The 18049-nt window shown below is 46.7% G+C and overlaps 1 protein-coding gene across 3 annotated transcripts in view; it reads right to left on the bottom strand.

Moving 5' to 3' along the window:
* LOC139276479 (ubiquitin-associated and SH3 domain-containing protein B-like) overlaps positions 1-18049 on the bottom strand; it is a 149304-nt gene that overhangs the window by 3752 nt on the left and 127503 nt on the right. For 2 of the 3 annotated variants that reach the window (XM_070894539.1, XM_070894540.1), the window contains 8 exons: positions 17850-17988; positions 13940-14060; positions 12246-12368; positions 7353-7445; positions 5963-6107; positions 3513-3619; positions 3026-3211; positions 2721-2830 (listed from right to left, as the gene is read on the bottom strand). In XM_070894539.1, the coding sequence (XP_070750640.1) occupies positions 2721-2830; positions 3026-3211; positions 3513-3619; positions 5963-6107; positions 7353-7445; positions 12246-12368; positions 13940-14060; positions 17850-17988 (1024 nt within the window). The remainder of the gene's footprint in view (positions 1-2720; positions 2831-3025; positions 3212-3512; positions 3620-5962; positions 6108-7352; positions 7446-12245; positions 12369-13939; positions 14061-17849; positions 17989-18049) is intronic. The other variant, XM_070894541.1, reaches the window with a different exon arrangement.

The following is an 18049-nucleotide window of genomic DNA, read 5'->3' as shown; positions in this document are numbered from 1 at the left end:
CAAAGAGATTTCTGAGTACAAATACACAAATCAGTAAAAGTAGGTTAATAAGGCCATAAAAAAAAGCAAACCATGCACTAGGGTTTATTTCCAGATGGATAGAATTGAAAAGTAGGGAAGTTATGCTAAACTTGTATCAAACCTTGGTTAGACCACACTTTGAGTACTGCGTACAATTCTCGTCGCCATATTACAAAAAGGATATCAAGGGACTGGAGAGGGTGCAGAGAAGATTTACAAGGACGATACCAGAAATACGAGGGTATACAGATCAGGAAAGGATGAACAGGCTGGGTCTCTTTTTTCTTGAAAAGAGAAGGTTGAGAGGTGACCAAGTAGAGGTCTTTAGAATGATGAAAGGTTTTGATAGAGTGGATACAGAGTATGTTTCCACTTGTGGCGAAGAGCATAACTAGAGGCCATCAATATAAGACAGTCACCAAGAAATCCATTAGGGAATTCAGAAGAAACTTCTTTACCCAGAGAGTGAGAGAATGTGGAACGCACTACCAAAGGGAGTGGTTGAAGCGAATAGTATCGAAGCATTTAAGGGGAGGCTGGACAAGATGAGGGAGAAGGGAATAGAGGACCTCATACTCACTTTTGGTTGTCTGCCGTAATTTCTTATATGGCTCAGTGTCAAATTTTTTTTTTGTCTTACAACACTCCCGTGAAGCGCCTTGGGACGTTTTACTATGCTATATAAATACAAGTTGTTGTTGTTATGCTGATCGAGTTAGATGAGGAAAGACGGGAGGAGGCTCGAGTGGAGCATAAACGCCGGCATGGACTGGTTGGGCAGAATGGCCTGTTTCTGTGCCGTATATCCTGGGTAATCCAAGGAGGTCATTTGGCCCATCGTGCTTGTGCCGGCTCTTTGAAAGAGCGATTCAATTAGTTCCACGCTCCCATTCTTTCCCCATAGCCCCGCAAATTTTTCCTTTTCAAGTATTTATGCAATTCTCTTTTGAAAGTTACGATTGAATCTGCTTCCACCGCCCTTTCAGTCAGCGCATTCCAGATCACGACTCGCTGAGTTAAGAAACTCTCCTCACTTCTCCTTTTATTCCCGCACCCTGTGAAATTGTACCAGTTAGCTTCTCTTTCTTCCTTCAAACTTGCATCACTTCACGTTTCACATATTAATCGTACATATACCATTAATACACTAGTTGTAGCAAACAAAACCATCTGGAACACAAGTTACAACAGAGGCTTAATGGTCGGGAATGTGCTCTTCCAATTGGCCCATGATTTTTAGATTTTTTTAAAATTAATCCTCAAGGTGATTGGCTTAAGTGAAAGGAAGAGACCATTTGGCCCACTGATTTTTACCCGTGAGCACTTGCTCCCAGTCAACTGTGTTTTGAAACCACCCCTTCCTCCTTCCCGATACTCTACCTGGCAGATAATTCCACACACGTCTCACTCATTACATGAAGAATGTTCTGAATTTCCTTCCCGCAAGTGTAATCACTAGTCAGTCTGGATCTCTGCTGCCCCTGGCTCCCCCACCCCACCCGCGAAATGGCCACAATTTGCTCGCCCCCATTTACCTTGGTGCAGGAGGACTGGCTCCGGGTCCTACGCTTCAGACCAGCCGGCCAGCGACCTCTCCCCACCTGCCCCAGGTGAGCAGCAAGATGAAATCAGGCCCGGCCTCAAACCTGATGACGTCAGGTAAGTTTGACGTTTGCCCTGCTCCCAGTTAAGACCACCCACTCCAGATTATATGTTTAATTAACAGATGTTTAAGGGTTCAGAGAGAGCAAAGACTGCCATTACCAGAGATACTAAATAGGAAAGAAAGACTTGCATTTCTATAGCATCTTTCAAAACCACCGGATGTCCCAAAACGCTTTGCAGCCAATGAAATACTTTTTGGAATATAGTCATGTTGTAATGTGGGAAACGTGGCAGACAATTTGCGCACAGCAAGCTCCCACAAACAGCAATGTGATAAACATAGAAAACAGGAGCAGGCCATTCGGCCCTTCAAGCCTGCACCACCATTCAATATGATCATGGCTGATCATGCATTTCAGTACCTCACTCCCGCCTTTTCTCCATACCCCCTGATCCCCTTTGCCATAATGGTCACATCTAACTCCCTCTTGAATATATACAACAAACTGGACTCAATAACTTTCTGTGGTCGGGAATTCCACAGGTTCACAGCTCTCTAAGTGAAGAAGTTTCTCCTCATCTCGGTCCTATATGGCTTACCTCTTAACCTTAAGACTGTGACCCTGGTTCTGGACTTCCCCAACATCAGGAACATTCTTCCTGCATCTAACCTGTCCAATCCCGTCATAATGTTATATGTTTCTATGAGATCCCCTCTCATTCTTCTGAATTCCAGTGAATATAAAGCCTAGCCGATCCAGTCTTTCTTCATATGTCAGTCCTGCCATCCCGGGAATCAGTCTGGTGAACCTTTGCTGCACTCCCTCAATAGCAAGCACGTCCTTCCTCAGATTAGGAGACCAAAACTGTACACAATATTCAAGGTGTAGCCTCACCGAGGCCCTGTACAACTGCAGTAAGACCTCCCTGTTCCTATACTCAAATCCTCTCGCCATGAAGGCCAGCATGCCATTTGCTTTCTTTACTGCCTGCTGTACCTAGACCAGATAATGTATTTTAGTGATGTTGGTTGCCAAATTCCCACCCCACTGTAGCATTTTCAGTCTCAGCTGGAGGGCACACAACACACTGACCTTTCGAACCACCTGCACAAAGTCCTTGGAATTGCGTGCGGAGAGACCCTGGAGCTGCCGAGTGCAGGCCTCGAGGGAGGAGGCATGTGCTACAATCAGAACATTGTTACCTGAAAGACAAGAGCAAACCCACAGTCATTACAAGTCACAGCCCAGCACGAGGAAGAGAACTCACATTTATATATATATTTATTTATTTATCAATATATATTTTTTTATTTGTTCCTGGGATCTGGGCGTTGCTGATAAGGCCAGCATTTATTGCCCATTCCTAATTGCCCTTGAAAAGGTGCAGGTGAGCTGACTTCTTGAACTGCTGCAGTCCGTGTGGTGAAGGTACGCCCTCAGTGCTGTTATACTTCTTTGTAGCGGTTTGGTATGACTGAGTGTCTCGCTGGGCGATGTCAGAGGGCAGTTAAGAGTCAACCACATTGCGGTGGATCTGGAGTTACATATAGGCCAGACCGGGTAAAGGCAGCAGATTTCCTTCCCTAAAAGAACATTAGTGAACCAGTTGAGTTATGATGACAATCCAGAAATTTCATGGTCACCATTACTGACACTAGTTTTTAAAAAAAAATTCTAGATTTATTTAATGAACTGAATTTAAATTCCCCAGATTGTGAAAAGCACTATATAAATGAAGGTCTTTCTTACATTTTTTATTTAGCTTTGACTATCATCCCAAACTCCGATGGGTCTGTCAGACTCATTGTAATCCCCAACGCTATTCCCTTATCAATATCAACTGATAGTTTCCTTACAATTGTTCACAATGAGTCTTGCAGTTACCTTTGATTTTACATTCAGCCAGGATATCCCTCATCACCTGGCAACTCCTGCTAATATACGTCTCATAGGGTTCTGAAATCACCAGTTTGCTTGCCTGTAAATGAGGTCTGCAATATACAAACATTAGTTAGAAAGTGACACAACATGAAAGCAAAACAGCGACAAACAGGGAAAGAGACAGGCGGCCTGATGCTGTGTCAACTCCCCGCACCGGTGACAATGGTGCGAGATGGTTTTCTCTCCCCATCCAATGTGTTCTCGACCAAAACTTGTAGAAGTGCTTCCCTGGCAGGAGCCAAAGAAAGTCAGGGGCATGTTGTAATATAATAGAAGCAGGAGTCGACCATTCGGCCCCTCGAGCCTGCTCCGCCATTCAATGAGATCATGGCTGATCTTTGACCTCAACTCCACTTTCCCGTCCGATCCCCATATCCCTAGATTCCCCTAAAGTCCAAAAATCTATCGATTTCAGTCTTGAATATACTCAATGACTGAGCCTCCACAGCCCTCTGGGGCAGAGAATTCCAAAGATTCACAACCCTCTGAATTTCCCCTCATCTCAGTCCTAAATGGTCAACCCTGTCTCATGAGACTGTGACCCCTGGTTCGTGACTCCCCTGCCGGGGAAACAACCTCTCAGCATCTACCCCGTCAAACCCTCCAAGAATTTTATACATTTCAATGAGATCAGCTCACATTCTTCCAAACGCTCGGGATTATATGTCCATTCTCTCAGTTACACTTTAGCAATGCAGTGAAATGTGTTCCAGTGTTAAGCTTCACAAAGAGTAGGAAGTTCCTCCCATCCCCGGTCAACATCCCCGGTCACTGATATCTCATTGCCATTCGTGGGATCTTGCTGACAGATGCTGCACTTCAGAATAATTCATCATACATGAAGAGCTTTGAGGCACTTCTGACATTGTGATGTAATAAATTTAAATGAAAACATAAATGCAAGGTTTAAAAAAAAAAATGCCAAACAATATAAACTATTGAAAGTTAACCATGGAAAGAGTACGTAGAATCTACAGCACTGGAACAGGCCATTTGGCCCAATGCTCTATGCCTGTGTTCGTCATGCACATGAGTCTCCTCCCACTATAATTACCTCTTCCTATGCTGCCCCCCCCTACCCATCTCCCTCATTATGCGTCAAGCCTCCCCTTAGAGGCATCATCGCCTCAACCATCCCTGTGGCAGCGAGTTTCACATTCTCACCACTCAGTCTCCTAAATTCTTTTTCATCTGTTAATGGCAATCTTATATTCACGCCCTCTTGTCTAGATTGACCCACAAATGGCAACAGTTTTTCCACATAAAAGAAAGGAACGACTTGCATCGCCTTTCATGACCACCGGACCTCTCAAAGCGCTTCACAGACAATGAAGCACTTTTTGAAGTGCACTCACTGTTACAATGCAGGAAACACAGCAGCCAATTTGCACACAGCAAGCTCCCACAAACAGCAATGTGATAATGATCAGATAATTTGTTTTAGTGATGTTGATTGGGGAATAAATATTGTCCCCAGGACACCGGGGAGAACTCCCCTGCTCTCTTCCGAAATAAGGCAAAGTGATATTTTACATCCACCTGAGGGGGCAAACCGGGCCTTGGTTTAACGTCTCATCCGAAAGACGGCTCCTCCGACAGTATGGCACTCCCTCAGTACTGCCCCTTCAACAGTATGGCACTCCCTCAGTACTGCCCCTCAGACAGTGCAGCGTTCCCTCAGTACTGCCCCTCCGACAGTGTGGCGCTCCCTCAGTACTGCCCCTCCGACAGTGCGGCACTCCCTCAGTACTGCCCCTCCGACAGTGCGGCACTCCCTCAGTACTGCCCCTCCGACAGTGCGGCACTCCCTCAGCACTGCAATGGGATGGAACATCGGATCCTTCATTGAAACATCTGTGAACTCACGTGGAAGCAAGTCATCCTCGTTCGAGGGACCACCTATGATGATGGGGAGTGTCAGCTTGGATTTTTGTGCTCAAGTCTATGGGTGGGATTTGAACCTACGACCTTCTGACTCAGAGGTGAGGGTGTGACCAACTGAGCCAAAGCTGACACTTGGCACCCACCTAGCGAATGCCTCGACCAGTCAAAGAGCACCAGCCTGCTCAATCCTTCCCCAAAGTTACGTGGACTCAATTCTGATTAGATATAATATCAACCCCAGATTAGGAACTTTGACCTCAGGTGCCTCCCACTGAGTGGTTCAAATGCTTGACACCCCAACACACAAATGCACAGGCTCGATGGGCTGAATAGCCTCCCTTTGTGCTGTGTCATTCGATGATTCTGCACATAAACCAATGTGGGTTGTCAAAGGATTTAAATCTTTCCCATAAGTTGGTTCAAGATCAATTGACTTGACCCTGACAAAGGGGAAGTATGCACCATTTGAATGCTGGGGTTTGGCGAGTACTTTCTGGGCCAGTTCCTACCGGTAGGCTGTGTCAGTCCCCAGATTTGCTGCTGCAAGCTCCTCTGCTGACATCCATGCTGGCAAGGTATTCCCCGACACCCACTTGGTCCACTCGAACAGCCCAGGCTCCACCCGAACCTTGATCTGGGTTTCCTGCTGAAGTCCTGAGATACAAGGACACCGATTTAGTAACTCATTCAGTAAAAGGAGCATCTCCAAATCTGGGGACCATAAACTACAGGCTTGTCCCTCAAAACTTTATCCACGTCACTTCCGAAGGTGCTAACTCTCACTGGGGTACACTCCCACACACACTGACTCTCACTGGGGTACAGTCCCACAAACACTGACTCTCACTGGGGTACAGTCCCACACACACTGACTCTCACTGGGGTACAGTCCCACACACTGACTCTCACTGGGGTACAGTTCCACACACACTTACTCTCACTGGGGTACACTCCCACACACACTGACTCTCACTGGGGTACACAGTCCCACACACACTGACTCTCACTGGGGTACGGGTCCCACACACACTGACTCTCACTGGGGTACAGTCCCACACACACTGACTCTCACTGGGGTACAGTCCCACACACACTGACTCTCACTGGGGTACACTCCCACACACACTGACTCTCACTGGGGTACAGTCCCACACACACTGACTCTCACTGGGGTACAGTCCCACACACACTGACTCTCACTGGGGTACAGTCCCACACACACTGACTCTCACTGGGGTACACTCCCACACACACTGACTCTCACTGGGTATACTCCCACACACACTGACTGTCACTGGGGTACACTCCCACACACACTGACTCTCACTGGGGTACAGTCCCACACACACTGACTCTCACTGGGGTACACTCCCACACACACAGACTCTCACTGGGGTACGGGTCCCACACACACTGACTCTCACTGGGGTACAGTCCCACACACACTGACTCTCACTGGGGTACGGGTCCCACACACACTGACTCTCACTGGGGTACAGTTCCACACGCACTGACTCTCACTGGGGTACAGTTCCACACACACTGACTCTCACTGGGGTACGGGTTCCACAGGCACAGCCTCGAGTGGCCTGTGGTCAAAGGGATAGGCTTTGAGCAAGTCTATTGTGGGAGTGTCGGGGGAATGCAGGGTGAGGGGTGTAAGATAAGGAGATACAGCAAATCCAAAGGGTCTGGGAAGAGAATTCAACAATGCAGAGGCATCATGGCTGACGATTCGGTCATGACAACAGAGCGGAGAGGCAGGCAGACGAAGACAAATGTCGTGATGCAAAAGAACAGTCCGTTACAAAGAGGGACATGGAACTGGGAGGAGGTTGCCGAGATTGGGCACGGGGAGGCGAGGAAGGGATGTGTAAACATAGGCAGCAGTTTGATTACCTCTCAGTATGTGGAATGCGGTCTGCACACAGCGTAACGAGGGTGAACAGTACACGTAATCAATGGGCGATTTACTCTCCAGCAGAGCCTCACCTGCAAGTCAAACACATCGGGCAATCAGATTCATCCAAGCACATATTCTTCAGCTCCAACTTCATATAAACCCTTTCCCTGGTCTCCTCTTCTACGTCCTTATTACCCTCCAGCGTGGGCAGAGGAAACGTTTCAAGGACACCCTCAAAGCCTCCTTGGTAAAATGCAACATCCCCACTGACACCTGACCACCCTAAGTGGAGGAAGAGTATCCGGGAGGGCGCTGAGCACCCAGAATCTCGTCGCCGAGAGCATACAGAAAACAAGCGCAGGTAGCGGAAGGAGCGTGCGGCAAACCAGACTCCCCACCCACCCTTTCCTCCAACCACTGTCTGTCCCACCTGTGACAGAGACTGTAATTCCTGTATTGGACTGTTCAGTCACCTGAGAACTCACTTTTGGAGTGGAAGCAAGTCCTCCTCGATTCCGAGGGACTGCCTATCACCCTCCAAGTAGGGTGGCTTGAAAGGGAGCTCCCCCAACAGCTCCATGCTGGGACTAGGGTCCTGGCGAATCAAATAACTAGGACTGTAGAGAGGGCTTTAAACTAATTGGTGCGGGAGAGGATTCAGGTGAGCGAAAATTTTAAAATTCAAAGAATAAAGGAGAAGGCAATCGAGCAGGTTAGCACTGGGGGAAATGAAAACCAGAGCATGCCAGGAAGGGACAGAATGTATAAACATAAAGGTGAATCAGAAAGTGGGGTCAAAGCAGGAAAAAATGGGAAATAAATAAATTTAAAATATATCCCAATGAGAAGGAAAGACTGTAAGGGAAGGGATAACCATTCGTGGCTAACTACGGAAATAAGGGATGGTATCAAATTGAAAACAAGGGCATACAATGTGGCCAAGACTAGTGGGAGGCCAGAGGATTGGGAAACTTTTAAAAGCCAGCAAAGAACGACTAAAAGAATGATAGAGAGGGAAGATAGATTATGAAAGTAAACTAGCACAAAATATAAAAACAGATAGCAAGAGTTTCTATAGGCACATAAAAGGGAAAAGAGTGGTTAAAGTAAATATTGGTCCCCTGGAGGACGAGACTGGGGAATGAATAATGGAGAACAGGGAAATGGCAGAGACATTGAACAAATATTTTGTATCGGTCTTCACGGTAGAAGACACTAAAAACATCCCAACAGTGGATAATCAAGGGGCTATAGGGAGGGAGGAACTTAATACAATCACTAATGAAGTAGTACTCAGTAAAATAATGGGACTAAAGGCAGTCAAGTCCCCTGGACCTGATGGCTTATATCCTAGGGTCCTAAACGAAATGGCTGCAGAGATAGTGGATGCATTGGTTGTAATCTACCAAAATTCCCCATATTTTGGAGTGGTCCCAGCAGATTGGAAAACCGCAAATGTAACGCCCCTATTTAAAAAAGGAGGCAGACAAAAAGCAGGAAACTACAGACCACTTAGCCTAACATCTGTCATTGGGAAAATGCTGGAGTCCATTATTAAGGAAGCAGTAGTGGGACATTTGGAAAAGCATAATTCAATCAAGCAGAGTCAGCATGGTTTTATGAAAGGGAAATCATGTTTGACAAATTTGCTGGATGTAACGAGCAGGGTGGATGCGGGGAGGGGAGGGGAGGAACCAGTGGATGTGGAGTATTTGGATTTCCAGAAGGCATTCGATAAGGTGCCACATAAAAGGTTACTGCACAAGATAAAAGTTCACGGAATTGGGGGTAATATATTAGCATGGATAGAGGATTGACTAACTAACAGAAAACAGAGAGTTGGGATAAATGGGTCATTTTCCAGTTGGCAAACAGTAACTAGTGGGGTGCTGCAGGGATCAGTGCTGGGGCCTCAACTATTTACAATCTATATTAATCACTTGAATGAAATAATAGAAAAGCAAATTATAATTTAAATGGAGAAAAATTGCAAAGTGCTGCAGTACAGAGGGACCTGGGGGTCCTTGTGCATGAAACACAAAAAGTTAGCATGCAGGTACAGCAAGTGATCAGGAAGGCAAATGGAATGTTGGCCTTTATTGCCAGGGGGCTGAAATATAAAAAAAAAGAGAAGTCCTGCTACAACTGTACAGGGTATTGGTGAGGCCACACCTAGAATACTGCGTGCAGTTTTGGTCTCCGTATTTAAGGAAGGATATACTTGCATTGGAGGCTGTTCAGAGAAGGTTCACTAGGTTGATTCTGGAGATGAGGTGTTTGACTTATGAGGAAAGGTTGAGTAGGATGGGCCTATACTCATTGGAGTTCAGAAGAATGAGAGGGGATCTTATCAAAATATATAAAGATAATGAGGGGGCTCGACAAGGTGGATGCAGAGAGGATATTTCCACTCACAGGGGAAACTAAAACTAGGGGACATAGTCTCAGAATAAGGGGCCACCCATTTAAAACTGAGATGAGGAGGAATTTCTTCTCTGAGGGTTGTAAATCTATGGAATTCTGTACCTCAGAGAGTTGTGGAGGCTGGGTCATTGTATATATTTAAGGTGGAGATAGACAGATTTTTAAGCGATAAGGGAATAAAGGGTTATGGGGAGCGGGCAGGGAAGTGGAGTTGAGGCCAGGGTCAGATCAGCAATGATCTTATTAAATTACCAGGCTCAAGGAGCCAGGTGGCCAACTCCTGCTCCTATTTCTTATGTTCTTAGCTGTAAGTGCTGTGCCGAGTATGGAACTGGGCGACACACATTGGCAAGGTTCCGATTCAATAGCCAAGTCTGTATTCAGTCAACAACAACAACTTGTATTTATATAGCGCCTTTAACGTAGTGAAACATCCCAAAGCACTTCACAGGAGTACTAAGAAACAAAAAATTTGATACCGAGCCACGCAAGTAGAAATTAGGGCAGATGACCAAATGTTTGGTCAAAGAGATAGGTTTTAAGGAACGTCTTAAAAGGAGGAAAGAGATTTAGGCAGGGGGTTCCAGAGCTTAGGGCCCAGGCAGCAGAAGGCACGGCCACTGATGGTTGAGTGATTATAATCAGGGATGGTCAGGAGGGCAGAATTAGAGGAGCGCAGACATCGCGGGGGTTGTGGGGCTGGAGGAGAATGCAAAGATAGGAAGGGGCGAGGCCATGGAGGGATTTAAAAACCAGGTTGCAAATCAGCCAATTTTGGCCACAGTGCTACATTTAGTCACAACGTAGCTGGGCTGTTTGGTAGCTCAGATAACGACTGAGGGCGGAGGTGTCCAACTTGGGCTACACTGAGCATCAGAAATTTGGCACTTATTGCCCAGATAATTCAGTCAAATTTGCACTTAAAACTAAGAGGCAATCTAAACTAAATGGCACGATATTAAAGAGTGTGCGGGAACTGAAAGATCAGATTGTAAATCTTTTATCCTCCAAAAATGCAGGGTGCATCAATTTTTCTGACAGAGAACACTACTGTTCTCAAATGATCCAACAGGAATCACTTTGCCAACAAATCAGTTGTCTGTGGATTAAGTAGGAAATTAAACCCTGCTCTCCCAGTGTTCAAGCCCATTGCATCTTCCTTGGTTGAACACTGGTGGTAAAGCCCTAGTTTTCTAACCAATCATAAACTCTGAATTTTAAATTTGACCTGGTCATGCCCAAGACCAGAAACAGGCTAGTCAAACCCGTGGTCCCTGGAACTCTAGAGCAATTTGGTGGGTAAATGGGTGCACTGACACTTTGAGAGATATAAAAAGAAAATATATCACTAATGCACCACAAAGGGATGGAATGCCAATTTGTACCAGAGATCCTGAAGTTACAGCTTCCATACAGGAACAGGAGGCAGCCATTCACTTAAAGAGCTGTAATCGACAGGGCTACGGACCTAGTGCTGGAAGGTGAGATTAGGCTGGGTAGCTCTTTTTCAAAAGGCACGATGGGCCGAATGGCCTCCTTCTGTGTCGTTATTGTTTTTAGATTTTATGATTCAACCCCTCGAGCCTCATCTGTCATTCAATCAGATCATGGCTGATCCATACCTCAACTCCACCTTCTCCCCCCTCCCCCCCGCTTAGCTCCATATCCCTTGATACCCTTACCGAACAAAAATCTATTAGCCTCAGTCCTGAAAGCTACAACTGACCTCCAGCATCCACAGCCTTCCCACATTTCCACTACCCTTTGTGTGAAGAAGAGCTTGCTGATTTTCTTCCTAAACGGCCTGGCTCTAATTATAAGGTTACGCACCCTTGTTCTAGATTTCCCCCCCACCCCCGCCACCAGAGGGAACAGTTTCTCCGCATCTACCCCATCAAATCCGTTTAACATTTTGAACAGTTTGATTAGATCACCCCTCAATCTTCCAAACGAGAGAATACAAGCCTAGAATCATAGATGTTTACAGCATGGAAGGAGGCCATTTAGGGCCCAGCGTGTCCCTAACCCTAACCCAACAAGAGGCTATCCAGCCTTTTTTGCGACCTGTCCTCATAACTGAACCCAATAAGCCCCAGCATCACTCTGGTAAATCTGACCTGCCCCCACTCCAAGGCCAAAATATCCTTCCCGAGGCACGATGCTCAGAACGACGTCTGACCGAGGCTCTGTACAACTGGAGCGTCACTTCCTCCCCTCTGTAATCCAGCCCCCTTGAGATAAAAAGATGAAGGCACAGAGCCACATTTCCAGAGATCTAGGACCAAGCTATCTTCTACGGTGGGCCCACCAAGGTGAGTGTGTGAGGCCCAGCAGATCCAAGATTTACAGGGCGGGGTGCAGAAGCAACCTGTACAGCACAGAAGGAGGCCCATCGAGTCTGCTTATCGAACAAACAACTATAAATTATAAATGAACAGTCAAAAGTGTTGACAGAATTAACTCACCTACAAGTCTGGCCTGTGTGCAACCAAACACAGTGATGGGGGCGTCTTTCTCATAGTCCCTGTAACCACCACTTCTCTGGGGCAGAACCGGTGGCATGTTCAAATTGGACCGTATGTAATTACCTATTTCAAAAGCAAATGTCAGCAGATTAACTCTTTAAACAGGAGGAGTGAATAAAATCCCTGCAGCAAAATGGGATGTAGAATTAGCACACTCGTAACGCCGAGGGGAGTTTTATTTGCCGTAGGTTGCCGGCTTAAGTCGGGGCATTGAGCGAGTGACATCTGCGGGCAACAAAACAGAAGACAAACATCACAAAATGCTGGCTGTTGCCTTCAAGGCAGGAGGGAGTGAGATCTAATAAAATCCATGGAGAACTGCAGGCCTCGAGTGAGCGATGGCCATCTATCAGCCCTCCCGTCTTTGGGTGCAGCTCAGTCTCGGGTAACAATGTACCGCAGGAACCTTCGGGTGCCACGAGCATTCGTGAACAGCCTTGGTATTTACTCGGTCACACCGCTGCAGATGACGACCGGAATTTCCAGTCATTTGCACCTTGGCAACGCCAGCCCATGTACTCAACAACAACTTGCATTTATATAGCGTCTTTAACGTAGTAAAATGTCCCAAGGCGCATCACAGGAGCGTTACCAAACAAAATTTGACACCGAGCCAGACAAGATGATATTAGGACAGGTGACCAAAAGCTTGGTCAAAGAAGTAGGTTTTAAGGAGCATCTTAAAAAGGAGGAAAGAGAGGCGGAGAGGTTTAGGGAGGGAGTTCCAGATGTTAGGGCCCAGGCAGCTGAAGACACGGCTGGCAATGGTGGAGCGATGAAATCGGAGATGTGCAAAAGGCCAGAATTGTGGGAGCGCAAAGATTGCCGAGGGTTGTATGGATCACCTTGATCAATCGGCTTGATCAGTTTGCGCCCCAATGGGGCTTCAGCAAAAAGTGACGTTAAGGCGAAGAATTGAACACAACCCAGGCCACAGCGTCAGGGTGAAAAAATCCAATGTTCCCATTCCAAATCACCAGCAGAAGATTCCTCCTGAAAAGTGTGTGTTTCGCCACGAGGCAGACACAAGATTGGGATCAGCAGGGATATTCGAATAACCTGCACGAGACTCGGCCCGACACGAAGAATCTCCACTGGGACAAGAGACAGGAGGTCACCGAGCACACAGAAATGTTTCCCAGAAAGGAAAAAGAAAAAAAGATTTGCATTTCTATAGCGCCTTTCATAACCTCAGGACATCCCAAAGCGCTTTACAGCCAATGAAATATTTTAAAAAATGTAATCACGGTTATAATGCAGAAAACGTGGCAGCCTATTTATATACTGCAAACTCCCACAAACAGCAATTGTGATAATTTGATCAGAAAATCTATTTTTAGTGATGTTGGTTGAGGGATAAATATTGGCCAGGGCACCAGGGAGAACTCCTCAGCTCTTCTTCGAAATAGTGCCCTGGGATCTTTTATGTCCACCTGAGAGAGCATACGGGGCCTCGGTTTAACGTCCCATCTGAAAGACGGCACCTCCGACAGTGCAGCGCTCCCTCAGCACTGCACTGGGAGTGTCAGCCTAACATTATGCGCTCAAGCAAGAAGGAGTAGTGAAAGCGGACTGGCTGTGAGGCGAGTGGCTTTGACAATCAGCGCAGCCACTGCACAGGGACAGGAACAAACCTTTTGTGTCGAAGCACCGAGAGAGCCAGTGCTTTCCGAAAACCACATCCATTCTCTCCCCGTGCCGGCAAACGTAGAGGTCTCGCTTCTGGGGGCCGGACCGGGATGTCTTAGACACCATCTGTGACAACACAAAGCACGTGACCATTTCACAAGACAACCAGCACTTCTAGCAGAGGAAACAGCAAGAACAAATAGTTTTTCTGACCCTCTGGAGGAAACCAGCTGATTTTTATCTGGGTCCCCTTCCAGTGCAGACTGATTCCAATGATCAGCTTGTGGATTGGCCCAGTTACAACAGTCATGGACGAATTAAAAAAAAAAATTAAGTTTGGCCTAGATTCCCTGTTCGACCCAATAGCGACTCCCCAGTGGAACGTGCAGGCGAAACTCTTCAGGAGCTCCTGTGCTGGTTCCACGCGCCCCCCCCCCCCCCAGGCCCTGGCTGGCTGCATTTACTGACACGAGTAGAGGCAGGTGGTGTCACGTGACACGTTCCGTCATTTGCGTCTCTAAAACATTGGGAGTGAGTAAAAATAACTGGAAACAGTTTCTCCTTATTTACTCGATCAAAACCGCTCCGGACTTTGAACACCTCTTTCAAATCTCCTCTTAACCTCCTCTGCTCTAATAAAAAAATAAACTGGTGGCAAGCCTACGCAAATCGATAGACTTGTCACTTCCCGCTCTGGCCCGAGTGCATTGACCATGGTAACCCCAGCGGTTGCCCGAAGCCTGCTCCGGCCGTTTTGTCCAGCCACTCCAGGGGTGGAGGAGAGTTAATCTGACCCCCCCTCCCTCCCCCCGGAAAATGAGGCAGGTTGGGAATGTTCCTCCTGGAGTTTGAAATCCCCCCCCTCCATCCACCCATATCTTCAGCGTCTCCCATCTTCCCTAAATCTTCCAACATTTAGGCCACAGATTTTCACATTAGAGTCCTGAGCCCTTGGGACCTGCGAAAGGATATGACCATGTTTGTGAGGTCACAACAATTCTGTATTTGTTGTTGATTTCTCTGTAGCATTTGACTAACTTTAAAAAAAAAAAGAAGTTTACTGTAACAACAGCATTGTTCTCCTCTTGGCAGCTGACACTGTCTTTCCAAAGTTAGGACAGGGGTGTCCCCAGGTATGTGTCAATATTTGCACACCCCAGCCCCTGATGGAAAACTCTGCGAAGATGTTTTGGTGAAGAAGGATTTTGGCCCATCCTGTGCTGCACCATGTTATCAGCAGGTGGCAGACTATACACACTTGGTATCAAACAACAGGGACGTCAAGTGCCAGAAAATCCACAACTCAGCTTAACTCGTCACCGCACGTCAGGAAGGCTGTCACGGCTTTGGAGAAGGTGCAAGAGAGATTTACCAGAACGGTACCGAGGATGAGGGACTACAGTTACGTTGAGAGACTGGAGAAGCTGGGGTTGTTCTCCTTGCAGCAGAGGTGGTTAAGAGGAGATTTGATAGAGGTGTTCAAAATCATGAATGGTTTTGAGAATAAATAAGGAGAAACGGTTTCCAGTGGCAGGAGGGTCAGTAACCAGAGGACACAGCTTTTAGATAATTGGCAAAAGAAAAACAGGTATTTTTTTTTTTAAAAAGACAGCGAGCTGTTGTGACCTGGAACGCGCAGCCTTGAAAGGGTCGTGGTACAAGATTCAGTAGCAACTTTCAACAGGGCACTGGGACAAATACTTGTTTGGAAAAAATAGAGAAAGTGCAGGAGGAGTGAGACTAATCCTCCAAGTCACACACTATCTGGACTTGCAAATATATCAACAATGCAGATACTGCTATCAAGGAGGAGTGTGATTATTCTGGATGAAATAAATATAGTGAGTATTAAGTATTAAGGGGTTTAGCAGCTTTGAAAGTAGATAAGTCCCCAGGCCCGGATGAAATGCATCCCAGGCTGTTGAGCGAAGTAAAAGAGGAAATAGCAGAGGCCTTGACCATATTCCAGTCCTCTTTGGATCTGGGCATGGTGCCGGAGGATTGGAGGACTGCTAATGTAGTACCCTTGTTTAAGAAGGGAGAAAGGGATAGACCGAGTAATTACAGGCCTGTCAGCCTAACCTCAGTGGTGGGAAAATTATTGGAAAAAATCCTGAAAGACAGGATAAATCTACATTTAGAAAGGCAAGGATTAATTAGGGACAGTCAGCACGGATTTGTGAAGGGAAGATGGACAAACCTGACTGAATTTTTTGAGGAGGTAACCAAGAGGGTCGATGAAGGTAGTGCGTATGATGTAGTATATATGGTCTTCAGCAAAGCTTTTGATAAAGTTCCACATGGTAGACTGGTCATGAAGGTTAAAGCCCATGGGATACAGGGCAAATTGGCAAGTTGGATCCAAAATTGGCTTGGAGGTAGGAAGCAAAGGGTAACGATTGATGAATGTTTTTGTGACTGGAAGGATGTTTCCAGTGGGGTTCCACAGGGCTCAGTACTGGGTCCCTTGCTTTTTGTGGTATATATCAACGATTTAGATTTGAATATAGGGAGTATGATTAAGAAGTTTGCAGACGACACTATCAATCACACAGCCAATATTAATGAAGAGGAAAGTCATGGGCTGCAAGAGGATATCAATCTACTGGTCAGGTGGGCAGAGCAGTGGCAAATGGAATTTAATTCAGAGAAGTGTGAGGTAATGCACTTTGGGAGGACTAATGAGGAAAGGGTATACACATTAAGTGGTAGGCCACTTAATAGCATAGATGAACAAATGGACCTTGGAGTGCTTGCCCACACAGATTCCTGAAAGTAGCAGGCCAGGTGGATAAGGTGGTTAAGAAGGCATACGGAATGCTTGCCTTTATTGGCCGAGGCAAAGAATATAAGAGCAGGGAGGTTATGCTTAAATTGTATAATAATTTGGTTAGGCCACAGCTGGAGTACTGCGTGCAGTTCTATTTGCCGTATTATAGGAAGGATGTGATTGCACTAGCGAGGGTGCGGAGGAGATTTACTAGGATGCTGCCTGGAATGGAGAATCTTAGTTTATGAGGACAGATTGGATAGGCTGGGTTTGTTCTCATTGGAATAGAGGAGGTTGTGAGGAGACCTTGGGTGTACAAAGTATTGAGGAGCTTGGACATAGTGGATAATAAGGGCCTATTTCCATGGTGGATGGGTCTATAACGAGGGGGCATAGCTTTAAGATGATTGGTGGAAGGTTTAGAGGGGATTTGAGGAGAGTTCTTTACGCAGAGGGTTGTGGGGATCTGGAACTCGTTGCCTGGAAGAGTGGTGGATGCAGAAACCCTCACCACTTTTAAGAGATGGTTGGATGGTCACTTAAAGTGCAGTAACCTGCAGGGTTACGGACCTAGAGCTAGTATTCGGGATTAGACTGGATGACCTTATTTTGAATGGCACAGATATAATAGTAAGCACTGCAGGAAATAGAATACGGCCAGCATGATCTCCTGGACTAGTTTCGATCGCATGGATGGGTCGGAGAGGAATTTTCGCAGATTTTTTTCTCCCGATATTGGACTGGGTTTTTAAATCTGGTTTTTGCCTCTCCCAAGAGATCAGATGGCTCCAGTTAGGGTGGAGTGTAGAATGTTTCAGTATAAAGGGGTATCGCAGTTGTGTGGGGCGGACTGGTTGGGCTGGGTGCTCTTTGCCTTTCTGTCATTGTTCATAGGTTTATATGTAACCTTTAGGGCTGCTGACCGAGGGCCGTGCGGCTCTTTGTCGGCCAGCGTGGACACAATAGGCCGGAATGGCCTCCTTCTGCACTGTAAATTTCTATGTTTCTATGACACACAATTTGCTCGAACAGTGGCCTCCAGTGGGAGGCTCCACGTGTGACTGTCACAGGTCCAGGTTTGGACCTCGTGGGTCTCCACGGAAGGTGCGGTGAACATCATGCTGGCTCCTTACGATGCAACTTACCGGCATGGGTTGACAGATGACATTGGCGGGCAACGACAGAGCCTCGCCCGGCCCCTGCTCCTCCTGGAGCCTCCTGCGATAAGCCCCGTCGCATAGACTGGCTCCAGCAGGGGCGATCGCAGTGAGAAACGAGTTCGATCTGAGCAAACACAAAGTGGGAGGAGATGACATGAGTCTCCGGATCAATAAGTCCCAGCACA

Source organism: Pristiophorus japonicus, chromosome 11, assembly GCF_044704955.1.
Source record: "Pristiophorus japonicus isolate sPriJap1 chromosome 11, sPriJap1.hap1, whole genome shotgun sequence".
Taxonomy (NCBI): domain Eukaryota; kingdom Metazoa; phylum Chordata; class Chondrichthyes; family Pristiophoridae; genus Pristiophorus; species Pristiophorus japonicus.
Note: the sequence above shows the minus strand (reverse complement) of the source record. Positions and strands in the feature narration are given on the sequence as shown.